Source organism: Oryza brachyantha, chromosome 2 (genome assembly GCF_000231095.2).
Source record: "Oryza brachyantha chromosome 2, ObraRS2, whole genome shotgun sequence".
Taxonomy (NCBI): domain Eukaryota; kingdom Viridiplantae; phylum Streptophyta; class Magnoliopsida; order Poales; family Poaceae; genus Oryza; species Oryza brachyantha.
In genome coordinates, this window is record NC_023164.2 from 27,382,404 (window position 1) to 27,406,463 (window position 24,060).

At 43.2% G+C, this 24,060-nt stretch overlaps 5 protein-coding genes across 6 annotated transcripts; 4 read left to right on the forward strand and 1 right to left on the reverse strand.

The window, feature by feature from the left end:
* Window positions 1–53: 53 nt before the first annotated feature.
* LOC102714347 (alpha-1,3-mannosyl-glycoprotein 2-beta-N-acetylglucosaminyltransferase) lies at window positions 54–5,888 on the reverse strand. Its single transcript, XM_006648118.2, has 18 exons — window positions 5,701–5,888; window positions 5,469–5,519; window positions 5,296–5,383; window positions 4,552–4,614; window positions 3,898–3,932; window positions 3,750–3,826; window positions 3,400–3,445; window positions 3,257–3,319; window positions 1,931–1,997; window positions 1,776–1,844; window positions 1,622–1,691; window positions 1,460–1,521; window positions 1,284–1,374; window positions 1,100–1,193; window positions 882–944; window positions 752–790; window positions 511–681; window positions 54–276 (listed from the first exon to the last, which is right to left on the reverse strand). Exons 1-18 carry the CDS (start codon window positions 5,767–5,769, stop codon window positions 166–168), a joined length of 1,329 nt encoding a protein of 442 aa, XP_006648181.1. The 5' UTR covers window positions 5,770–5,888; the 3' UTR covers window positions 54–165.
* Window positions 5,889–6,059: 171 nt separating this feature from the next.
* Window positions 6,060–7,904, forward strand: LOC102714619 (heterogeneous nuclear ribonucleoprotein H3). Of its 2 annotated transcripts, none has more exons than XM_006648119.3 (2): window positions 6,060–6,218; window positions 6,803–7,904. In XM_006648119.3, the coding sequence occupies exons 1-2, from the start codon at window positions 6,202–6,204 to the stop codon at window positions 7,683–7,685; spliced, it is 900 nt and encodes a 299-aa protein (XP_006648182.2). In that variant the 5' UTR covers window positions 6,060–6,201; the 3' UTR covers window positions 7,686–7,904. The 2 variants fall into 2 exon arrangements, with proteins under 2 accessions (XP_006648182.2, XP_015689584.1); XM_015834098.2 differs by having other exon boundaries at window positions 6,889–7,904.
* A 321-nt stretch (window positions 7,905–8,225) lies between these two features.
* LOC102709439 (probable serine/threonine-protein kinase PBL7) lies at window positions 8,226–9,566 on the forward strand. The gene has a single exon (XM_006649150.2). It carries the CDS (start codon window positions 8,226–8,228, stop codon window positions 9,366–9,368), a length of 1,143 nt encoding a protein of 380 aa, XP_006649213.1. The 3' UTR covers window positions 9,369–9,566.
* A 6,167-nt stretch (window positions 9,567–15,733) lies between these two features.
* On the forward strand, window positions 15,734–17,901 carry LOC102709717 (pentatricopeptide repeat-containing protein At2g17210-like). Its single transcript, XM_006649151.2, has one exon. The coding sequence runs from the start codon at window positions 15,773–15,775 to the stop codon at window positions 17,894–17,896; it is 2,124 nt and encodes a 707-aa protein (XP_006649214.1). The 5' UTR covers window positions 15,734–15,772; the 3' UTR covers window positions 17,897–17,901.
* Window positions 17,902–17,904: 3 nt separating this feature from the next.
* Window positions 17,905–24,015, forward strand: LOC102709998 (protein DETOXIFICATION 45, chloroplastic-like). The gene is made up of 14 exons (XM_006649152.3): window positions 17,905–18,356; window positions 18,506–18,624; window positions 18,887–19,030; window positions 19,142–19,263; window positions 19,442–19,577; window positions 19,808–19,904; window positions 20,308–20,408; window positions 21,172–21,335; window positions 21,537–21,608; window positions 21,738–21,854; window positions 21,929–22,024; window positions 22,114–22,235; window positions 23,096–23,153; window positions 23,605–24,015. The coding sequence occupies exons 1-14, from the start codon at window positions 18,103–18,105 to the stop codon at window positions 23,614–23,616; spliced, it is 1,614 nt and encodes a 537-aa protein (XP_006649215.1). The 5' UTR covers window positions 17,905–18,102; the 3' UTR covers window positions 23,617–24,015.
* Window positions 24,016–24,060: the final 45 nt, after the last annotated feature.

Consider the following 24,060-nt stretch of genomic DNA (forward strand, 5'->3'; position numbering starts at 1 on the left):
TAAGCAAAAACCCAGAACGCGATGTGCTAATCAGCAGTGCAATGCATGTCTATTCACGTGATGAATCACATTTACAGTAAAATGTCAGCTCAGCTCCGATCAGCGGTCAGGTGAGGACGTGAGGTGCTGCGCATGTATCTCAACGAACCTCCCACCCCAACAATACTATACCCCAAGCTGACTAAGGGAATTCGGACCAACCAGATATATTCGTCTTCGACTACTCTTGTACCTGAAGACTACTACTCCTTTATACGCTGTTCTTGGAATGCCATCCTGGAGAGGAAAACAAACACAATCATGAACCACCACGCACTAAAAAAATAAAGAAGATAAAAGAAATTTTTAGACTATTGACAGGCCAGCTGTCTATATCTAAATCAAAATTTTATTGGCTAAATTTGCAAACCACATCATTTACACCTAGAGCTAACAATCACCACTGAAACATCAGATAAAACTGACAGTCCACATACTATTCATGAATAAAAATGGGCTCAAAGAAGTAACCTTCCATTCTTCAAATATTCCAAATTGACGAGCTATCCGCTCAAAGTCTTCCTGATCGTTGTACTGGATCCTCACATCCACATCCATATTGTGGGCTTTCAAGGCAGCATCAGAGCCAAGGAGAGGGGTGGCACTAGAGACATCTTTTCCAAATTGGATCAGGAACTTGTCCTGGCGTTGCCAACATAAATGTCAGGCATATTTTTGCAAAGTTATGTTTAAAGTCCAAATTAATTCTTACCTCCTTGAGGTAGCTCAGGTCCTCAGAATTCCATTTGATCTATATCCACAAAGAAGGAAGAGATAAATCTCTGCACCAAAGAATTTGCGACAGATGTGTAAAATGAAAAGCAATGGAACGTTTTGCATACATGGGCATCATTTAGCCTGATTGGTTCCAAGTACTGTTTGAAGAATTGACCCATGCTTGATCCCTGAAATGGAGGTACACAAGTCAATTAGTGTAAATTCCAGTAATCCACATTACAAGCTCAAAGACTGAATTGCTATCCAGTGGCTACTATTGTCTGCGGAAATGTGGTAAAGGTCAAGTGATCAATGCTTTGCATGGATGGAGTAGCCAACATACATGTTCACCAAAATTGTATGTTCTGCAGACTTCCGGGCGAATAAATTGCCGGTCTCTGTGTACCTCTTTTAGCCTCACCCAATCATCCCAATAAGTAAAGTCTTGTCAAGGAAGAAAGAAAATATACAAGACGGACACTACCATATCTGTTAATCTAAAAATAATTAGGCAGCATTAAGGATATGCTTTGGGCCACTTCGGTGACAGCTCAATCCATGTAGGCTTTGTTAGCATCCATCCAAGCCCAGGAAAGAAATCCGAGCGGTAAAGAGCTTCTGTGAAATGTTTATGTAGGAAAATGAGTAGCTTTCCCTATTAACGCAGAGCAAAACATGTATAGAGGCCCATCAGAGTACTAACTTGGGTCATAAACAAATTGCTTTTGTCCATTGTCATTCCAGGAAGAAACAGCCATGATTGTCCTTCCATACAAAAATGACAGGAATAACAGCAAAGCAATTAGATACATTGCAGATCAAATCCTTCGCTTTCCAACTATAATCAATATATAATGCAACATACTTATCATTATCAAGTAATTTAGCTGCAGCCTCAAAGTAGTCAAAAAAGTCAGGGGCAATCTCCATGTCATCTATTAAAAAACTAACCATAAATGGGATGGAAAGCAGATATATCAAAGAACAAAATAGTTAGAAGCGCATCCAAGATGTAAGACCTTCCAGAATTATAACTCGAGCAAAGTTATGTTTGATGAATAGCTCATCCAAGGCCCATTTGTAATGTTCTGAAATAAGAAAATTATCAGAACAAGAATAAGTGATATTATCAATATCTTCAGTCACCATACATGAATCAAGGAGGACCACCTACTAGCTATCTTGTAATATGCTATCAACTCTCCTGGCCTTTCAGTGCGCACAGGTTCAAAATCTACATGCTGCAACAAATAGAAGGCAAAAGAACTGCTGAGAGCGCACAGGTTCAAAATCTACATGCTGCAACAAATAGAAGCAAAAGAACTGCTGGGTCTTAGCTAAACAATCATTTCCCACCTTGCTTAGAAATATTCAAGTGGTGCATGCCTATATGGAGAAGAATGAAGGGGGAAAGCTACAACTATTCAGGCCGCGTTCGGCAGTTTGGAGTAGGAGGGTTAGTTATCCGGCGCGAAAATCATAGTAATAGATTATTACATGATTAATTAATTATTAATTATAAAAAGATTCGAAAAATAGGTTGATATGATTTTTTAAAATAACTTTCCTATAATTTTTTTTGCAAAGAATACACCGTTTAGCAGTTTGGAATGTGTGCGCATGAAAAACGAGATAATTTGGGGTTAGTAATCCGGTAGCGGAACACGGCCTCAGTCGCTATAAAAGCACGCATGTGATATCATGTTCACCATCATTTAACATTCATCCTCTGTTAGCTCTGAAGGCAGAGAAGAAGAACAATCCTTTAATAGCATGCATCCTCATTGCTAGGTTTTGATCTGCACTCCAGCAGCTTATGCCATCATATACTAATGATTGTCCTAGCACTTCCTCCATGACATCATTCCTACGCTAAAAATGGCCATTTGACTTCTCTGCAGCTAACATCCCTATTATTATTTCTCTTAATTAAATTGTGATGAATATTTGTCAGCTAAATACAAGTTCAATACTGACATACTGTCAACTGAGCAATCACTTCAGTGGTTGTGAATTTGTGATCTTCCATCCCTTCCCATTGATTCTCTACATATAGATTTTAGGTCATAATATTTCATATTGAATCAATTCCATTGTCCCATTCCTGAACAATCTACGGTAACTACAGCGAATCAAGCGTTCACAAGTGAATGTCTGAGTTTCAGCCATAACTAGGGAGAGACTTCCCTTCCAAACAGCACATCCACAAGTTTGGGCTATGATTATGGTATTGCTTCTACCTGCTGACCTTATATCCATCGGATTTAGAGTTTCCCTGTATGACACATGGATCTTCAAGGCCAATCTCAATCTAGTTACACTAAACACCACTTGACAGGTCACAGTTTCTCTTTTTTGTTCCATTTTTTGCAGTATATCTTATATTACTTGGGAGAAGCAATCAGACAGTACTCCAGCTATGCTTGCAGTATTTTACAGGAGAAGCAGATTTTGTTCTTATTTTGAGGCAATTAAGTGGAGAGAGAGAGAGGTTCCGTACCTGCATATATGTTACTTGAGTATAACTCAAAGCCTTTTTCTTTACTTCTCCATTTGTTCCATCCTACAATTGCAGTAAACAATGAAAAAAATTCACAAGCTTAGAGTGAGTGAGAACAAGAACTGAGATCGCTGTGACAGCACCTGAGATATAAATAGTGGAAATTTTGAAGCCATTGATGTCTGGTACCTGGAAGAACGATTAAGCATCATTAGGTCGGAAAGGGTATTCTATGCAATCAAGCTAAAGGAAACTAAAGTGGGCTTCGTATATGGATTAAGAAGTACAGTGTGTAATTTTTCCTTGTGTCATTGCATATATAATTTTTGAGAAAAGACATTATGTACCATGACTGATGTGGTGATTCCTGCTAGCATGATTTCATGTTTAATTGTCATAAGTGATATCTACTAAGGTGGGTTTTGGTACCAACTGAAAAAACATCAGAACTTTCCAGGTTCTAAAAATAACGGAATGAAGGCATAAAGCATACTTCAGGATAGATTCAACTGTCCTCTCCAAATAGTCTGGTCGATTGCAAGCCATTACAACTACAGCAGCAACAGGAACCTGCTTACAGAAATAGATTATATTAATCAAATAAAGCAGCGGAATGCTATCAAGATTAGCCCTGTACGAACCACATTGTTGTCTACTAAGTTCTGGACGCTCCTCTCTGCACCCAAAGAAAAAAGTTCAAGAGACAGTTAGAAATGACATATTCCTATATAATCTACATAAAACGAAAAATAGAATGTGGTTACATAAAGTTGCAATGTTGGGTTAAATATGTAGATGGCGCTTGAAGGAATGAAATCATACGATGGATCATGTTTATATTTGAGAAAATTAGTTCAGCACATTGCAAATTGGTGTAAATTGAAAGGCACTACCACATATGAGAATGACATGTGGGGCCCAGAGCCACATGCCAGTTACATATCACATGTTAATGAGAAACATTACCCTCTGTGTATTTAGGTAGATGGACGATTGTCAAACTATTATTTTGGATTCAATGTGCAGATGACAACTAGAACAATACGTTTAGTCCTGATGTTCTCGTCTTTATACTGGGTATTAATAAATATGGATCGACAACATCGTTATAGTTCCATTTCATTTTTAAATAAGTAGTTGTAAAAATATTTACATAAGGCATACCAATTTTCAAGTATATTGGTTACAAGGGGAAAAACATGTGAATGCCAAGATGGGACATCAAGTTATAGGCAGCAGGAACAGCTCTGGTTGAAATCCATAACTGAAAGCTAAAAAAGGTAATGATTTCATACTTTCCAGATCTTGGATTAAAATCTTCAGGTGTACACGTTCTTCGTCTTGGCGTATCTTCATCTCTGTTATGTTACCAAACATTACATAGTGATTACTAATTAGATCCGTAACAAGAAAGCTCTCAATGCACAAAGGTATGCCATAAGATGTATCTTGAAAAAACAAAAATTTCAAAGAAAGCACATATGAGGGGAGCTGTGGACAGGGCATCGTTCGATGAGAACATACATCTATATCTATACTCTTCAAAAAGAAGGCAATGGTGGTACAAACTCTATTGTATATACTTTTTACCAACTACTCCATTATGTATTATAAAAAAATCCTTGTGCATAATGTTTCTATCATATTTCATCTCTAAAGTACAAGTTTATCTTGCAAACACTTCTACACTAAAAACCTCACAATTGATTTGTTCCAAACAATACTAGCATGTGTATAATTCATATGTATCCATAGCAAAGTGTGTGTATTTAGCCAGTATGAATTAAAAAAAAACATTATCCAGGGCGGGCAAGGTCAATGCCTTATGGGGTCACAATGTGATCAAACTGACAAGACATGAATAGCATAACATGGGAGCATGTGGTACCATAGGTGGAAGAAGGATCATGAAATGCGTGGTTTTGTTTTAGCCAATAGATCAAGAAACACAATTTTGCTTGCAAACAGTAGCACGAGAGCAATCCATTGAATTAGTGTAAGCGGTGATGCAGAGGCCTAAGGGATGAACCAATTTGTACCTTCCAATGCTACAATCTTCTCCTGCTGTGTGCTGACTTGATCGATCAAGGAGCGCAGTTGATCAGTGCATTGGTTTTCGGATTTTTCCTGTATGGTAGGAAATTGCATTTGAGCTTGAGCACCAAATTGGTTTGTCTTGGGGTGGTGCAAGTGGGTAGATAAAATGGCTTACTGCTTGTGCGAGGCGGTCTGCGTAGTGGGACTGAGTAACAAAAAGGCGGACCTAAAACAAGAAGAGGATTATATAGGAGTAAGTTACCCACCCTAGCACAAGCACAAGAGAGGAGAGGAGAGTGATGCTCTGCTATTATGAGGAGAAGATCCCTCTCTTTCTGTCCAGAGAGAGAGAGAGAGAGAGAGAGAGAGAGGGATCTCAATCTGAATCGAAGCAGGATGGTGGTTACTTGGATGTAGATGAAGGCTACGGCGGCGGCGAGGAGGAGGACGCGGAGGTCGCAGGGGCTCCGCGCCATCTCTTTGGATTTGGGATTCCTGCTCCCTCTCCGATCCTCACTTGGATCTTCTCCTTCTTCTTCTTCCTCTTCCTTTGTGGTTGCTGCTGCTGCTGCTGTTGCGGACGGAGAGAGAGAGGGTCAGGAGTCCGCGGTCCGTCGTCCTCATTGCTGCATGCTAGTTGCATTGCATTGCAGGATGCTGCTCATGGGCCCAATTCCAGGCCCAATGGGCCGACACCCCACCTGTCATGTCATGGATCTCATATACATACCCCGCCTACCCTACCCGTGTCCGTGTGTGCCAGCCAGACCCAGACCCAGACTCGACGAAACTCCCCTTCCGGAGCAGAGAGAGAGAGAGCGACGAAGAGCCGAGGCGGCGACTTGACGAGCTCCCCCTAGGGTTTCCTCCCCGTCGTCAACCTCCGCCGCCACCCCACCCCCTTCGCCATGTACGGCCACCGCGGGTAAGCCTCTTGCTCCCGATTCATCGCCCCCATGCTCTTCTCATCTCGATTCCATCCCTCATGTACACGCCAATTCATTCATTGCATAATACTCCTACATACACCGATCCCATCAATTCCCCAAATCTAATTGTGGCCGTAATTGTTTGTTAGCCTCTAGTTTATATATATATATATATGTTTACCATCATATGCGATATGTTTACTGTATCGATTTCTCCCCTTCATAACCAAACCGGAAAAAAATATATATAGTGTCAGAAAAAAAGGTTTTTACATCCATATGTATCCCTCATTATCAGTAAGATTCTTTTTGTACTGAGACGTTGTATCCAGTAGTTTGGGCACTTCTTCTATTCATATGCTGTCAACATTTACTACTACTTTTTATTCATGAATGTGTCGGCAATTTCAGTTCCATTGACCCTTTAAGCCTTTATGCTAGTCCTGTTTAGATTAGTATTTCCTATCCGTGCAGTTTCCTTTATATTTGGGTTATTTTATCAAATGGGGATTGAGAGATGGGGGGATATTCTCCTTTTTTCCTTTTTTTTTCTCTTTTTGGGACTCTGGATTATCTGAAGGGCAATGATGGGAGGCGGGGGGGTTTCGGATGGGTACGAGGGATCAAAGAGGCCACGAATGATGGAATCGAATCCATACTTCGCAGTGACCGCAGGCAGTCCACTGGATGTCTCAAAGAGGGCCAGGATGATGGAACCAGCCCCTCCCTATTTCGGAGCCATGGGAAGCAGCGCTGGTGGTGGCAGTGGTGCCTTCTACCAGCCTTACAGCGGCAACTTACCTGGTGCAGGGGCTAACAATGCCATCCAGAACTTTCCAGGGGTCCGTCTGCGAGGGCTCCCTTTTGACTGTGACGATCTTGATATCTGCAAGTTCTTTGTGGGGCTGGATATAGTGGACTGCCTCTTGGTCCACAAGAATGGCCGCTTCACCGGCGAGGCTTTTGTTGTCTTCCCATCAGCCATGCAAGCGGAGTTTGCACTACACCGTAATCGGCAGAACATGGGCAGGAGGTATGTTGAGGTGTTCAGATGCAAGAAACAAGAATACTACAGCGCAATAGCTGCCGAGGTAAACCAGGGTGGCTTCTTCGACCCAGAGTACCATCACTCTCCACCTCCTCCGCGGCCCAAAAAACCAGCTGAAGACAAGAGCAGCATGGAATATACTGAGGTGCTGAAGCTCCGTGGCCTGCCCTACTCTGCTACCACCGAAGACATCATCAAGTTCTTTGTGGAGTACGAGCTGACAGAGGAAAATGTGCACATTGCGTACCGTCCAGATGGGAAGGCCACTGGGGAAGCCTATGTGGAGTTCCCAACAGCTGAGGTTGCAAAGACAGCCATGTGCAAGGACAAGATGACCATTGGGACAAGGTATGTGGAGCTGTTCCCATCGACCCCAGAGGAGGCCAGTAGGGCGAAATCGCGAACCAGGCAATGAATAATCTGATCGGGTCCTCTACTCCAGCATGGCCATGAGCAGCTGTGTTCCAGTTTAGTTTTCACATTACATCCTTAAATTGTATCTCTCGCCTTTAGGTCTTGTGTGTGTGTTTTAGTATGCATCCTGTTGCTACCCTGCCACAACCCGTTGGTGTGGTGAACTGGTGACTTTATTATAAGAACCCGAATTCCTTTTGAAAAGAAGTGGTGTATGAGATGCCTGCCTGCACTTGTAACAGCAGTTGCGCCTGGTTGGATGCTTTCGTTCTGTCGTGGTGGTTACATCATATGTTCTTCCTTCGTTTTGAAGTTTATACTATTTTTATTTATATGGACATATGCCAGTTAACTTGGTAATGATGACCTACCTGCGCTTGATAAATTGTTGGCTGCATCCAAATTTAGCTGTAAGATTAAGCTGGCTTCTTGCTTAATTAGGATCGTCATGGTTGTGCGTCCAAATTTATCGAGGATGAGGAGTGAGTGGGTCTCATTTCATTCCCCATGAACGAATGAAGGATGAAAGAATGAATCATTCATGAACTGCTTCTCGTGGAACCCCCGGCTGTCGTGGGCGTGCTCGCAACGCAACAAGGATGGTGGCAGCCCGTGCAGCCCGTCCAGCTATGCGGCGGAAAGCTCCATGGGCATGCGCCGCCGGTCGGAGCAGCAGGCGGCGGGCGGCACCACCCGCAAGTTCACGCTGGCGCAGCTGTGGGCGGCGACGGACGGCTTCCACGAGTCCAACCTGGTGGGCGAGGGCGGCTTCGGCAGGGTGTACAGGGGGCGGCTCCTGCTGGACGGGCTCGGGGTCGGCCCCGGCCCCGTAGCCGTGAAGCAGCTCTGCCGCGGCGGCGCGCAGGGAACCCCCGAGTTCCTGGTGGAATGCATGATGCTCATGATGCTCCACCACCCCAACCTCGTCTCCCTCGTCGGCTACTGCTCCGAATCCACCGGCGAGCGCCTGCTCGTCTACGAGTTCCTGCCCCGCGGCAGCCTGGACGCGCACCTCTTCCCCGGCGGCAGGAGGCACGACCCGCTGTGCTGGGACGCGCGCGTCAGGATCGCCCTCGGCGCTGCCAGGGGGCTGCGCTACCTGCACGAGGTTGTCACGCCGCCGGTGATCTACCGCGACCTCAAGTCATCCAACATTCTCCTCGCCGACGACCTCACCCCCAAGCTGTCCGACTTTGGCCTCGCCAAGCTTGGCCCCGTCGGCGACGACACCCACGTCTCCACGCGCGTCATGGGCACCTACGGCTACTGCGCGCCCGACTACGCCATGAGCGGCAAGCTCAACGTCAAGTCCGACGTCTACAGCTTTGGCGTCGTGCTCCTCGAGCTCATCACGGGCCGCAGGGCCTTCGACGCCGCCCGCTCCCCCCCGGAGGAGCAGCGCCTCCTCGTCTGGGCACGGCCCTACCTCGCCGGCGACCGCAAGAGGTGCTTCGCCCTGGCCGACCCGCTGCTGCAGGGCCGCTACCCCCGTCGCGCCTTCTACCAGCTCGCCGTCGTCACCTCGCTCTGCCTCCGTGACAACCCCAACCTCCGCCCCTCCATGACAGACGTCACCCAAGCCCTCGAGCACGTCGCCTCCCAGCCATGGCAACATCATCATAACCAACGACCCACGCCCGATGTCCTCCGCTCCACCTCCTCTTCCTCGCCTCATGCTTCCTAGCCTAGCTACACTACACTAAACTACACTACACTACACGACACATACAATCCTGCTGGATCATTATCTATTTTCATTCATTCCAATCGTGTCCTCCTTGTCCTTTCCTTACTTTGCCCATATTTTTCATTCATGGGACGGGCAATTGGTTTTCTTTTACAGAAATTCTAGATAAACGACGTACCATACGCTATTAATACCTAAGTATCAAATTTGATACTACTTTGATACATAGGTATCAGACCTATACCGTTTTGAAACGGTATGCCATTTTATAGTTCTCTCTTCTTTTATCTTCACATGTTCACATTTTTTTATAAAAAAACAAAAAAAATGATTTTACATAAATGTACTTTGCTGGATTCATGTAAAAAAATAGATAAAGCTTAGAGTAAATTTTGCAAAAACTATGTATGCAAAATTACATGTTTTATAGTTTTCTAGCATTTTTTTCTTTGATAAGTTACAAACATGTAGTTCTGTGATAAAAGTAGTGATTAAGCTTCATAGCACTATTGTCCTTCTAGTTACAAAACTATAGATTTATTAAGTTTCATAGCACTAATGTCTTTCTATACAAACCATATACTTTTGTAATAATTTGATCAAAATATATGTAGTTTTGAAGAAGCGAAAGACTCAAAAGGAAGAAGCATGACGTGTATCGGATATCTGGTCAATGACCAGACTGCACAAAAGCTCAATGGCATTTTAGACTAGTTGAGAGTGGCATTTAACGAATCCAAGTTGGACTATAAATATTAATGGTGCCCATCTCTTGGCTTTTTCGACGAATAAGCGAAACGATATATTTGCAAACAAAAAATATTTTATAAATAAAATGTTTATATATGTGTTCTTGACTATCTAAAATCCAAAGTTAGAAAATACACTAACTACGATGAAAAAACCCCAAAATCAATTTGCTAACAACAAACTATTTGTTGTTGCTGCTTTTTTTTTAATGACAAGCAAGGAAGGCAAGTTTCTTATACACACAGGGTTTTCACGTGATAGGGAAAAGGGGAAATATATGGAATGTACCTTTTCTTTTTCTTTGAAGACTCTATATTGATATTAGAGTGTATTAAAAACATTGTTTAAGGAGATCGAAATCTCCATTACATATAAAATCTCTAAACCCCGTGGGATCGGAGAGATTTCAGGCCGTCCACGTCAGCGTTTTTTACAAAAATGTCCCTGAACTTTGGTTAATTACGCATTGGTTCCTGCTATCGAGGGTCGTTCGATCCAGTACTAGATGTGATCTGACCGTCCATGTTTCTTAGCGTGGCGGCCCTTTCGGACCCATGGAATCGTCGGATCGAGAATGGACGGCTTGGATTGTGCTAGCTCTCACTGAACCCTAGCCACCTCGCCCTCAGCCTCGTGGCCTCTGCCCCAGTTCCGCTCACTCGTGCCGCCTCGCCGTCGTCCTTCCCTCGCACTCACTGCTCTTCTCGCCGCCGCAGCCTCTCTCGCTTCCATCCATCAACGCCGTGACACAGGCCACCACCGCCGCCACCATTGTCCTCTTCTCCTCCCCCTTCCGCTCTTCCAATCACTCCACCGTTCGCATTTTCGCGCCGCTCGGTTCCTGCCGCTGCTGCTTCCACTCCTAGACTTACACATCTGAGCGTCAGATTTAGTGATGCCTCACCTCATCCGTGCATGCTCTCCGGGGATGGGATGGTGCTGGCCTCGGTTTCCTCTTGCACTTTCCCCTTCTTCGGCTACAGGACAATCGCTCGGCTCCTCCAGTGTCCAACCCTGGATGCATAAGCTAGGACTCCATCATCTTGAGGTCAGCAGGCTGATGGGGTTGGAGAGTGTCTACGCCTCCTCCGTGGGCTTGGCGTCATCATGTCGTTGGCCTAGCCTATCACACCGCCACAGACATGGTTCCCCTAGCCTATCACACCTCCACAGGTTAGTTATATCTTATTCCCCTCCCAATTTTTCCCTTTTCCTTACTCTTCCTGATGGATTTAGTTAATCAATTCTGCTGTGCTTACCCTATGGTTAAGTTATTCTCAATTTTCTGCTAATTCGTTTAATCAATTACATTCTACATCAATAATGTAGAAAGGTTCAGTTAATCCATTCCATTCAACATGGATGATGGGGAAAGACGCCAATATCGTCTTGCTGCCAACTAACATGCTTTCTATTTGGAGGTATGGATGCGCTCCTGCTGCTTTCTCCTAGCTGATATATGTGGTTAAGTGATTACTCATTAAATTGTTTATGTTTTGTTCCATGCTAGCACGTTGATATATTATAAGACCAAACCTTGAATCTGGCCACACTAAAGGTACACTTTATTTAAATTCTTGATTTCCATCTGCATTGTGAGATAGAAAGCTTATTCTAGGTTCCCAGATCAAGGAACTCACCCTAGCTGTGGTTTATGATTGTTTTTTGAAGATGTCAACTCCAGCTATTTACAGTTACTTCTTTATGATTAAGTGCACTTAATATATGGAACAAAAGTAATTGCTTCTCTTATGCAAATGTTGTGTGATAATTTAACTGGTCTGGATCTCAGTGTACAATAATACACTTTTTCTTCTTTTCTTTGCAGGCCCAACAGATCGGTTTAGTGCTGATGAATGCGACGTTGATTAAAGTGCAGGCACAACATAATTTCTTCCTTGAGCAAAGACAGCAGGTATGTATCTTCTCTTCCTTTTTTTTAATAAAATGTGAGATGTAGTGCAATGCTCCTCGAAAGAAATATTTAGACATGACCATTAGCTTAAAATAGTCTAGGTGGTCTGTATGTTAATAACTTAAGGGATTATACCTTTGTCGGACTAAGCCTATAAATTCTATTATTCACATTTTTTTGCTGGGAAATATAAATGAGGAACTACATATTTCTGTTGGTATGTTTTCCATTTACTATGGTTTTTGTCAAGTAAAATATTTTGGAATCAATTAGAACTTTAATGCTTTCTTTCACTGAATCAGTTCAAGTTGTATGCATCATTCTAACAATTTTTATTCTGCTATCTCAATATTTTATAATTTGACTCCTAATCTTTAATAGTGTGGTTGATCCTGTAGTTTACATTCCTTCCCAGTTTCACATCCAGCTAAGCACAAAGGATCCATGCATGGATTACCTTTAGGTACTTCTACCCTACATAGTAGAATGCTCAAATCAGGAACCACATATTTCTATCGGTACATTTTTCATCTACAATGGTTTTCATCAGATAAAAAAATTTAAGAATCAGTTAGAACTTTATTAGGTCAACATAATCTTTAATGCTTTCTTTCACTAAATCAGTTCAAGTTATTTGCATCACTCTAACAATTTTTATTCTGCTATCAATATTTTCTAATTGTGCTCCTAATCTTTAATAGTGCGATTGATTCTGTAGTTTACATTCCTTCCCAGTTTCATATCCAACTGATCACAAAGGATAAATACATGGATTACATTTATGTACTTCTACCCTATGTAGTAGCAAGCTCTACTTATTTGTATTTTCCATGATTCCTTAACCTCTGATCATGTGAAGGGTATATGTAACACATACAAGGAAGGATCAATGTCTTCAACACATGTTGGTATTTTGATTTGCTACACCAACGACATTTTTAGTGTTCCTTTTAACTAAATCAATCTAAGCTATATGCATAACCTAACATTTTTGTTCTGCCATTATCATTTTCTTTATTTGTTCCTAATTTGTAGTGCCATAATTGATTCTAATGCTTAATTTTCTTTTCAGAGTGTTTCGGTCATAGATACATCCATCTCACCCAAAAGGATCAATACATTGATTACCAGTAGGTACTTCTAATACACTCAAGTTCTTATCACATTAAAAATTGATTGCCTACTACTATTTTGACTTCTACAAAATATTATTCTTGGTTTACCTATATCACATTAGGTTCACTGGGTGTTTGATCATGTCTGGTTGTCTGCTTCCCCATGCCTCTTTTATTTATCAAAGTTACTTCGTATGGGCACATGAGGCTCATACTACTTCATCACACAAGTGCTAATTTTCTTTAGTAATATTTGTTCTCATATGCACTGCTTATTGTTTACATATCAACCTATGTTATGTGACCATTTCACGCATTATGTTCAGAATAATATACTCTTCTACTCATGGCCTGCAGTTTCATATTCACTGTTCACCTTACTCTCACAAATTTCGGTCAAAAAATTCACTTATAAGATCTCTGATTTACCTTTCAATGCCTGATTCTAGATTCAAACATTGGATTTTTCAGATTAAGACCAGAGGTTCATGCTTTCTTTCAGTTTTCTAACTCATGGTTTGCAACAGCAGGAGACCCCATGAGGTCATACTACCTCTGTCCCGAAATAAGATCATTTTTCGTTTTTACGTGTCCAACATTTGACTATTCATCTTATTTGAAAAAAATTGTGATTAATATTTTTGTTCTTACTAGATGATAAAACATGAATAGTACTTTATACGTGACTAATTTTTTTAAGTTTTTATACAATTTTTTCAAATAAAACGAATGGTCAAACGTTAGACACGGAAAAACGAAGCACGATCTTATTTTGGGACGGAGGTAGTACCATCCATGAATATGACTGAAGTGCCTGTGCTGGTAATGGTTGCTATGCAAACCTTTTGTACAAAAATACTCTATGTTCATGAACCTCTCAGCAATCTAGCTCCAAGTATTTACTCTCTTTTCGTGCTATGTTCTTTTACCTTCTGAAATTAATACTTTTCATTTTTCTTCATGATTTCCATCATTATATTTGTTTGGGCATGCACATGGATCATGGACGGTATGTATTGATGTACATATTTGCCCTAACAAAACACAGACATTTGAAAGGTAATGCAATGTTTAGCTAGCTTCCACTTATTGTGCGGTATATCTACAATTCATCGTTTTATTTTTGACAGACAACAAGCTTTTAACTTCCTCGGTTAATAATGCCACTGGGCAGCTACGGTGATTCCTCACTTGGTTATAAAAATTACAATGCATGTTCATACATGTACGTGGGGTACGAAAACCAATATTGCATGATTGCGTCACATAACTATGTAAATTAAATTGATGACATACTGACTACTGAGCTTGGTATTATGTTTACATTGTCTTGACTCTTAAATGATAACTTTCGTTACAAATTTGCTATACGATTATATACTATTATATCCGATGTTCTCATCGAAAAGACATATTTTAGTACGCGCGCAGCGTAGCGCGCGTTTATTGCTAGTTGTCATGAAAGATAATGCTAACCGAACATCACCATCCTTTCGGAAGGAAAAAATGTTTGAGCTAAAGAGACAAACTTCCTAATTAAACCAAACAACATTAAGGAGTGAGATCAACATGGGTTGCAGCATTGCCACGGCAATTACATCCATGGACCTCTATTGAAGACGTATAGCCATTTGACAGACCGACGACCCCTTCGATTGCCTCTAGAGAGGACACAATTGGAGGTTTTTGTCAAGACATAGATTTTGCTTGAGCTTCACTGGACTCAACAACAATTTGCCAAGACATTATCCATCAAATTTGAGGAACGTTAACCAAAGTCCTATCAACAAGGTTTAGACATGTGGTTTGCACTCAACTTGAATGGAATTCTCGGCATTGTTGCCGCTGCTGGTAAAACCATAAGAAAAATCCACGCATTAATCAAGATTGTATTAGGACATCGACGATTGAATTGATGGAACACAGCAAATTAAGGAGACTGAGGAGAAGACCTATGATTGCCTGACCACTGCCCTATATGGTATCAACTGATTTTACTCATTTTTCATCCATCATTCATCATTTTTGAAATTCAATGGTTAAAATCATCTACGTAAGATTGGACCGTTAGGACGGACTTCACATCTCCTTATGAAATTAGAAATAAATCAAAAACTTTCTACATACTAGAGACTTCATATTAAGATAAAGATATAAACTTTGCAATATAAAGTTTCTATAAATATACAGCATATATCTTTAGAATCATAATCTAATCAAAACATCGCACATTAAGCACAAGCTAGCACGAAACGATGCCAACAAAATAAAGTTGATGCTTATCATCACACCGCAGTTGCACTCATTTTAAGATCAAGCTCTAAACCATTGTTATTTAGGGTCTCTCAAATCACTGAAAATAACATTAGAGATAAATATCTACTAAATATGAATTAGTATCTAGGCTCTAAAAGTATTATATTGACACTATCCTTTTATGTGAAATTCATAAAATCGTTGATTGTCAGTGATGCATCATCATAGAATTACTAAATTAAGCCGTAACGTTAGCGTTAGGACGAATAAAGGTTCCTTGGACAAAATTCCCTAAATGGCTAAGGAGAGAAGTCGGAATTTAAAATTCAAAGTGAGCCACCACGGCTGGGCCTGGGCGGGTACTAATGGCGACAGCGCCCGTGGTCGTCGTCGTCCGGCGATACGGCAAGTCGGCGGCGGTCGTTAGTCTCCTGTCCAAGTCAGCCTCAGCTGGGGATGGCACTCTGGCCTCACAGCTCCAGCTCCACGCCGGCGTCGCCAAGCGACCTCTCTCCGCCGCCGCTTCCAACTCCCTCCTCTGCTACTTCCTCCGCTCCTCTCGCCTCGACCTCGCGCTCGCCCACCTGCGCTGCCGCTCCACCCCGAGGGACTCTCTCACCTACAATACCCTCCTCAACCACCTCCCTCCCTCCTCCTCCTCCTCCACCACCTTCCGCCTCTTCCGCTTCGCCATGCGCGACGCTGCCGCGCGCTTCCGCCCCAACGTGGCCGCTCTCCTCGCCCTACTTCGCGCCTCCTCCTGCGATTCCGACCACGTCCAGATGGTGCATGCCCATCTTCTCAAGACGGCCGCCTGCATTCACACGCCTGTCGCCAACTCCCTGCTCGCCACGTACGCAACCTTGGGGGATTTCACCTCCGCGTCGATCATGTTCGGTGAAATGCCTGCACGGGACGTTGCGTCCTGGACCTCCATGATCAGGGCCTGCCTGGGAGCCGGCTACGCCGTTGACGCCCTACGCATCTTCAGGGAGATGGTCGCCGACGGCGCGCTACAGGTGGACGGGGTCGTGGCCGTCGTTGTTCTGCGCGCGTGTGCCATGCTGGAGGATGTCGCGGTGGGAGCCTCCGTGCACGCCGTCGCGGCGCGCCGGGGCTTGGAACAAGGAGACCTCTTTGTGGCCAACTCGCTTGTTGACATGTACGCCAAATGTCTCGATGTGCGGTCCGCGAGGAAGGTGTTCGATCCCATCTCCGTCAAGAACGTGGTGTCCTGGAACACCATGCTCTCAGGACTCGTGCACGCTGATTCCTGCCGCGAGGCGCTCCATCTGCTGGCTTCTTCAACCTTGCAGATTGGGGTGGGCGACGAGACGACGCTTGTGGTGCTGCTGCAGCTGTGCAAGAAGCTCGGGGGACAGGCCATGTGGTGCAGGTCGGTCCATGGCGCGGCCATCAGGTGGCGGCTCCTGTCGATGGCTCTGCTGAATGCATTGTTGGATGCCTACGGCAAGTGCGGCCTTATCGATGACGTGCTGAGGCTCTTCCAAGGGATGCGCGACAGGAATGTCATAACCTGGAGCACAGTCATCGCTGCCTGTGCTCACAATGGCCGGTCGCACGCTGCCGTGGCGTGCTTCGCCGCGATGCGGGAGTCTGGGGAGCCGCCCAACTCGGTCACCTTGCTGAGCCTTGCGGAGGCGTGCGCCAACTGTGCGGAGATGAGGGCGTCGAGACGCGCCCATGGCGTGGCCGTCAGAAGCGGGTTGGGCTTGGAGCTGGCTGTGGGCAACGCGCTGGTCCACATGTACGGCAAGTGTGGCGACCTTGGGGCGTCGGCGAGGGTGTTCGACACCATGCCTGCCAAGGACGTGCTTACCTGGAACTCCATGATCGGCGCACTGGGATTGAACGGCCGCGCACTGGACGCCCTCGCGCTCCTCCACAGGATGGAGGTGGAGGGGGGCGCCAGGCCGAACGGCGTGACGATGCTGGCCGCGCTGTCGGCATGCGCTCATGGAGGGCTGGTTGAGGAGGGGATTGCCTGCTTGGAAAGCATGGCGCGGCACAAGCTGCAGCCTCGGGTGGAGCACCTGTCGTGCGTGGTGGACATGCTGGCGCGCGCGGGGAACCTGGACGGCGCAGCGGAGATTGTGAGGAGCGCTGGCAGTGGCAGCAGCGCGGCGGCGTGGAGCTCGCTGCTCAGCGCTTGCAGGAGACGCGGGGATGGCGGCGGCGAGGTCGGGCGGGGCGCGGCGGCCCGCGTGCTGGAGATGGAGCCGGGCAACTCGGCGGGGTATTTGCTGTCCATGGGTTTAGGCAAGGGATGGGCAGCGGGGATGCGGTCGGCAATGAGGGAGAAGGGGGTGAAGGTGGAGAGCGGGCACAGCGTGGTGCACGCCGGCGGCGAAAGCCAGCGGTTCGTTTGGTGGGACGGAGCGCACCCGCGGCGAGGGGAGGTGTACGCCATGCTTCACCTCCTGCACCGCCACATGAAGCAGTGCAGTGCAGCCAGCATATCCCATTGACAAGGGGGAAAGGCTTCTCCTTTTTGGTACTCGGTTGGGCTGGGGCCAGCCTCTCTCTGCGCTGCTGCCTCATCCATTTCTCTACTGTACTGATCCCACCGCCGGCAGCTCGCTCTCCTCTCCTCTCCTGCCGGGCTGCGGAGCCGAGCTCTCTTGCTTTTCTCCGCCTCCCCTAACTGACGAGATCCGTCCACCAATTCATCGACATGAAGGCAGTGATGATGCACCACCATCACGCGGCGGCTCGCCCAGCCCCAGCGCGCTCCTTTGCTTCTTCCTCCTCCACCCTGGGTAGCATCTCCTCCCCATCAACCAGGACCAACCTGGCAAAGTTGCTCATAAACCGGCGGCGCATCATCCCTGCTTACACGCATGCTCTCCATGCTGTTGCCGACGATGACGCCCATAAGCCAAGTCGCGCCATCTCATTTGCTGATGCAACGCCAACGGAGCCTCCAGTGTAAGATTCTTGATTCCTTTGAGTTTACATCATTTGCTAATCCACATGCTTGGGCCGATTGCGTTTGCTGTCTACATTTATTATAATCTTTACATTTCAGATGTGCATGGTATATTTTACCCTTTCATGACCATCCGATGTATTGCCAGTGACCTGCATGCTGGAGATGTCAGAAATGAGCTCGTTCTTCTAGCTCTACCAGCAGTTCTCGGCCAAGCTATTGACCCATTGGCGCAACTGATGGAGACTGCATATATTGGTAGATTGGGTAGGTGCCTACTGGAGTAGCTATATCCTATATTTTTAAATGTTTTTCTTAATGGTTAATCGGTAGGTAAATAGGCACCTGCACCATCATCTTCTAGACTTCTACTATTTCATACAGCACACGATTGTTGTTCTAGACTTTCGAGACTATGATGCTTGCCCTTCATAAAGTATCCAGTGGGAACTGTAGTCATCCTTACTGCATGAAAGCAAATCGGTTGCTTCTTTTCCCACTCATCCTTCCTTTTTCATATATTCTGAAGGGGCTCTGGAGCTAGCATCAGCTGGTATTGGTGTGTCAGTTTTTAATATCGTGTCTAAGATTTTCAACATTCCGTTGTTGAGCATTGCAACCTCATTTGTGGCAGAAGACATTTCCAAGAATGCTGGCAAGCATTCTAGTTCAGGTAGCAGCAGCATCTGTTAAACAAAGATTCAATTTATCGAATCGTTATAAATCTGTTGTGCGCTTGCTTTGATATTCAGGAAATAAAACCTGATTTATGGTTATGTTGCAGGCAAATTGGAGTTGTCATCTGTGTCTTCTGCATTGATCTTAGCTGCTGGAATCGGTACAATTGAAGCATTGGCATTGTTCCTAGGATCAGGATTGTTTCTTAAACTAATGGGCGTGTCAACTGTATGTTAGAATATGATGGTTATTCTTGTCTTTGAGCTTTGTTTTGTAGGGAATACCATTTCCCCCTTTGTTTTCATTTTTACGCGCATTTTTGGACAGTGAGCCGTAGATTTGATTCAGAACAATTTGTTTCCACTTGTTGGAATTGTCAGGCTATCTCAACTTAGTTCTTTTACAGGCCTCTCCAATGCATAAACCTGCACGACTTTTCCTTTCATTGAGAGCTTTGGGAGCACCTGCAAATGTGATTATGTTGGCAGTTCAGGGAATCTTTCGTGGATTCAAGGATACTAAGACTCCTGTTTTTTATATAGGTAGCCTGCAAGAATTACCCTTCATCATCACATAGTTACATTGGTTTGTGAGCTGCCTAGTTTTCTTTCCATTGATATATTGCTTTTAGCAGTTTTAGCAAATAATTTGCAGGATCACAAGGATTTGTACAGTATCTCATTATGTTCCATTCTTTGCTTGCAGTTTCATTTGATTCCAGATATTGTCTGATATCAAAACTCTCTCATATTCTACTTTTTAAAACATGTAGGTTTGGGAAATCTTTCAGCTGTAGTGCTTCTTCCTTTACTTATTTACGTCTTTCGGCTTGGTATAATTGGAGCCGCAATTTCTACAGTTGCATCACAGTAAGTTCTACATTGATACCTAGCTCCATGGAATTAAAGTAAAACAGTCAGAAGGTAAAAAAAGGGGGAGGGGGCATTTTGTATGAATGCAACAGAAAATTTCCCAGTTTGGTTCCAAATCCCAACCATTTTAGTTATAGACATCTCTCTACAATAATGGAAGTCAACAGAAAATAAACTTTACTTTCCTTTTGTTTATCATTTATCAACAATTCCGTGTGCACATTTAAATTGCAAACAACCATATGCGATTATTGTCTTGGAGGTGGCATGACAGTTATCCGCCGTTAGCATCATCTGATGTTTATGCAGTTTATTTATTCATTATGTTTACCATATCAAACATTTTTGCTAGTTACAGCTTACAAGTGGAGTTCTAACTTCGTTTATGTCCATGATGTAGGTACATTATTACAATTTTGCTTCTCCAGTCTCTAAGTAAAAGAGCTGTTCTACTTCCTCCAAGGCTGGACCAGTTAGAGTTTGGCGGATATCTAAAATCTGGTGTCTCTTTAGTGCAACTTACACCCCTCGCTTATTATACTCATTTGTGGTGCATGCTAAATCAGAATTATTACGTTTTCATTTATCTCGGTGTCTGTATATTCATTTTGTTCATTCTACATTGTGCATTAAACTGAAGTTCTGATTTTCTTTCCCACAAGGGGGCTTTGAGTTTTGGGGGTTAATTTATCAGAAATTTCATTTATAGATCCACTGTGCATTTAACAATGAGACCTTTATCGATGTCAGGCTGACTGTAATGTTTCGGTTTTAAAATAACTATTGATACGCAAGAAAAAAAAGCGACATCATCCATAGAGTAGATGATGTGAAGGTACTATTACTGGATGTAATGATCAGCTTGTCATTGATAGAGCTTAGATTCATGGGCCATGTCCTACCTCTGTCCACTACTACACTAATGAATGGGCACTTGAGGAAACTTTCATTCGACGTGTTATTTCATGGTGTTAAGTTTGCATACACCAGCCAGTTGCACCTAAAAGCCTAAACTTATAGGGAAATGTGTGCAATTCACTTTATACAACTCCAACACATGGTACCGTTTTTAATATGTAGTAAAATGTGCCCAATAGTCAATACTAGGAAAGCTTGCAATTATTTTTTGCCATATCATTGGAAAGAAAATGCATGTCTATGATATGCTGCCTGAGAACCCTCATGTTGTGTTTCCATACTTCTTATTTTGCTTTTTGCACTTACCAGCGTCTATAATTCAATTATCTATTCTTGAAATACTTAGGTGGCATGCTGTTAGGTAGAACCCTCTCAATTTTATTAACTATGACCATTGGGACATCAATGGCTGCCCGACAAGGCCCAACAGCTATGGCCGCTCATCAAATTTGCTTACAAGTATGGCTCGCGGTATCTTTGCTTGCAGATGCTTTAGCTGTTTCTGCTCAGGTTTGTATCTTTAATTGTACATGGTATCCCCACTTTTAAATTGGCTTTATTCATGTACATCTTTCTTCATGAACTATAATTTACACCAATCCTTCAATTTTCTCCCTAATACTATTAATACAAAAATTGTTTCTCTAGCTCAATTATATGTCATGATCTGTTCATTCATAATGTTCAGACTAAGTTTACTTGCATTCATAGGCAATGATAGCAAGCTCCTATGCAATATTGGACTACAGGAGGATACAGAAGATAGCAATATTTGCCTTGCAGGTGAGGTGTAATTGCATCTGTTTTCTATTGTAAAGCTCAATTCATCTGCATGCATGTGTTTTTCGGTGTATACATAGACACAATTTCTGTCTTGTTAGAATAGAAAATGGCGACTATTGTTTCTTGCAGATAGGAGTAGTTAGTGGATTAGCTTTATCTGCTGGCTTGTATACCTCATTCAGTAATATAGCAAGATTATTTACCAGTGACCCTGAGGTCCTAATGGTTGTCCGCTCTTGTTCATTGGTACGTCTCCCTACTTCATCATTTAGTAATCACGCCACGTCTCCAGCTTTTCTAATGTTTTTTGTTCACTTTAGTTTGTGTGCGCCAGTCAACCAATTAATGCCCTGGCATTCATATTTGATGGTCTGCATTATGGTGTCTCAGATTTTGATTATGTTGCTCAAGCTACGGTATGGGAACTAGACTACACTAGCTTGTATTATGTACTATTTCTTTTTTATTTTTTATTGATTTATTTATTATCTTTTTGGCTATATAGATTGTTGTTGGGGTAATGTCATCGTTAGTTTTGTTATATGCTCCATCTGTTTTTGGACTTGCTGGAGTTTGGGCTGGTTTGACGACACTTATGGGATTGCGCATGGCTGCAGGCATTCTCAGGTGATTATATTTCTTGTTTCATTGCTGGCATAGCTGCACACGACCTTACAGTTCTTTTGTGAATGAATATCTTGTGTTGTTTTGTGGTTTAAATGCTCCCTCCCTCCCTCATTTTTGATGGGTTGTATCATTTCCCGTTTATTGAACCAAGTGCATGTGGTTCAGCTGTGTAAGCGCAAAAAATAGTTCTTCCAGAGTAAGGGATAACATTACTATGTATGCTCTATTTTCTATTGTTATTTGGCCATTGTATTTGCTAGAAGCACTATGTTAAGTAAGCAATGTAACGGCTTTAGCGGTCCAAAGATGTTATTGCCACAATAAGGATCAGGATAGATGTTCTCTCCACTATTGACATGCACTATCATAATGAACAAGTCAATCACGTTCTCTCCTTCCCCAGACATAATTGTGGAGCATGTATCGAACAGACAGATTCTAGTTCAAATACACCAAATTCAGTGAGAAGATATTTTCAGACCTAGCATCTCTTTTGTTGCAACTTTATTTGTGCCACATATTTGAATGCTATCTTGAAGAGCAACTTACTTTCATTCCGCATGATGTGATCTTTCAGAGAGCATGTGAATTAATTGTGACTGTTTAGTGAATTGTCTGACATATTTCAGAGTTTCTTTAGGAGAACATATTTCATAGTTTCACGTGGATAGGACAAATCCGTCAATTGATGTGTATATTCACTAGCATAGGCAGTATATGGGTGCTCTATAAAACTGGGTGATAAAAGAATCTTTTGATGTTATGTTTGTAATCCCACATGGGGACTTATTTTTCATGTATATAGTTGATCTAATGGATGCACTTTCATGTTTTCATCTTAATCATTTGACAAATTGCAGGCTGTTATGGAAATCAGGACCTTGGTCATTTCTGCATGAAGAGGAACCCAAAACTGAGGTTTGTATTCCTATGTTCTATTAGTACTCCCTGATATCACAGTTTATAAACTGTGCCCTCTGCAGTATATTTTTTCCCTTGGGTACTGTTCTTAACTTACTAAAGACGCATACTGTCAAATCATTGCAAATTACAATTATCTGCCCAAATCTGCCCATCATCAATTGTTGGAGCATCATACATCAGGCAGCTCACCTAAAAAGCACAATGTTAGGGAAATGCAGGCACTCCAGTAGGCTCGAACTAGCACCTTGTTGCACTTTGAGATATGCTATCTTGTAGGATTATCATGAATCCATGTTGAGAAGCTTAAAAACCTTAGGGTGTACATGCTGCTCTTGGAAGTTGTTGATGACCTTGCATTACAGATGTTCATTTTCTTTTGCCTACATCATTCCATCAAGTTTGTGAACATTATGATAAGCGCAGCAATTGCATTACTGTTGTGCAGCTAGCTGGTTGAAGATGGAGCGGCAGATAAGCAATCAATACGGATTACATGGGCGACCTTGTTATTATAGTTATTTGTGTTCAATTTGGTCAGCAAAAAGCTTGTAGGTGATGCCCTTTTACTTGCTAGGGTAATTGCTTTGTTCCAAAGGCTCCCTTGTTTCTTGTGGTGGTTTTTCTTTATCGCTAGCAAGTGGGCTTACAGGGAAATTTATGAGACCAACTTGATAGACATTTGTAAGAGCATTTTGTACTGAATCTTTACTCCGGTCAGAAACTGGCATTGCCTCTGTGAAGCTTTGAGCTGCACCCATGACCCATCCATTGGAATTAACTGAACAATACTTCCATTCTAATCATCATCGTGAGCTTTGAAGCACACAAATAATACAAACGCACCTGAACGTCAACGGTACAACCATTTTTTTTTAAAAAAAAGTATATTCTTCGCGCGAGT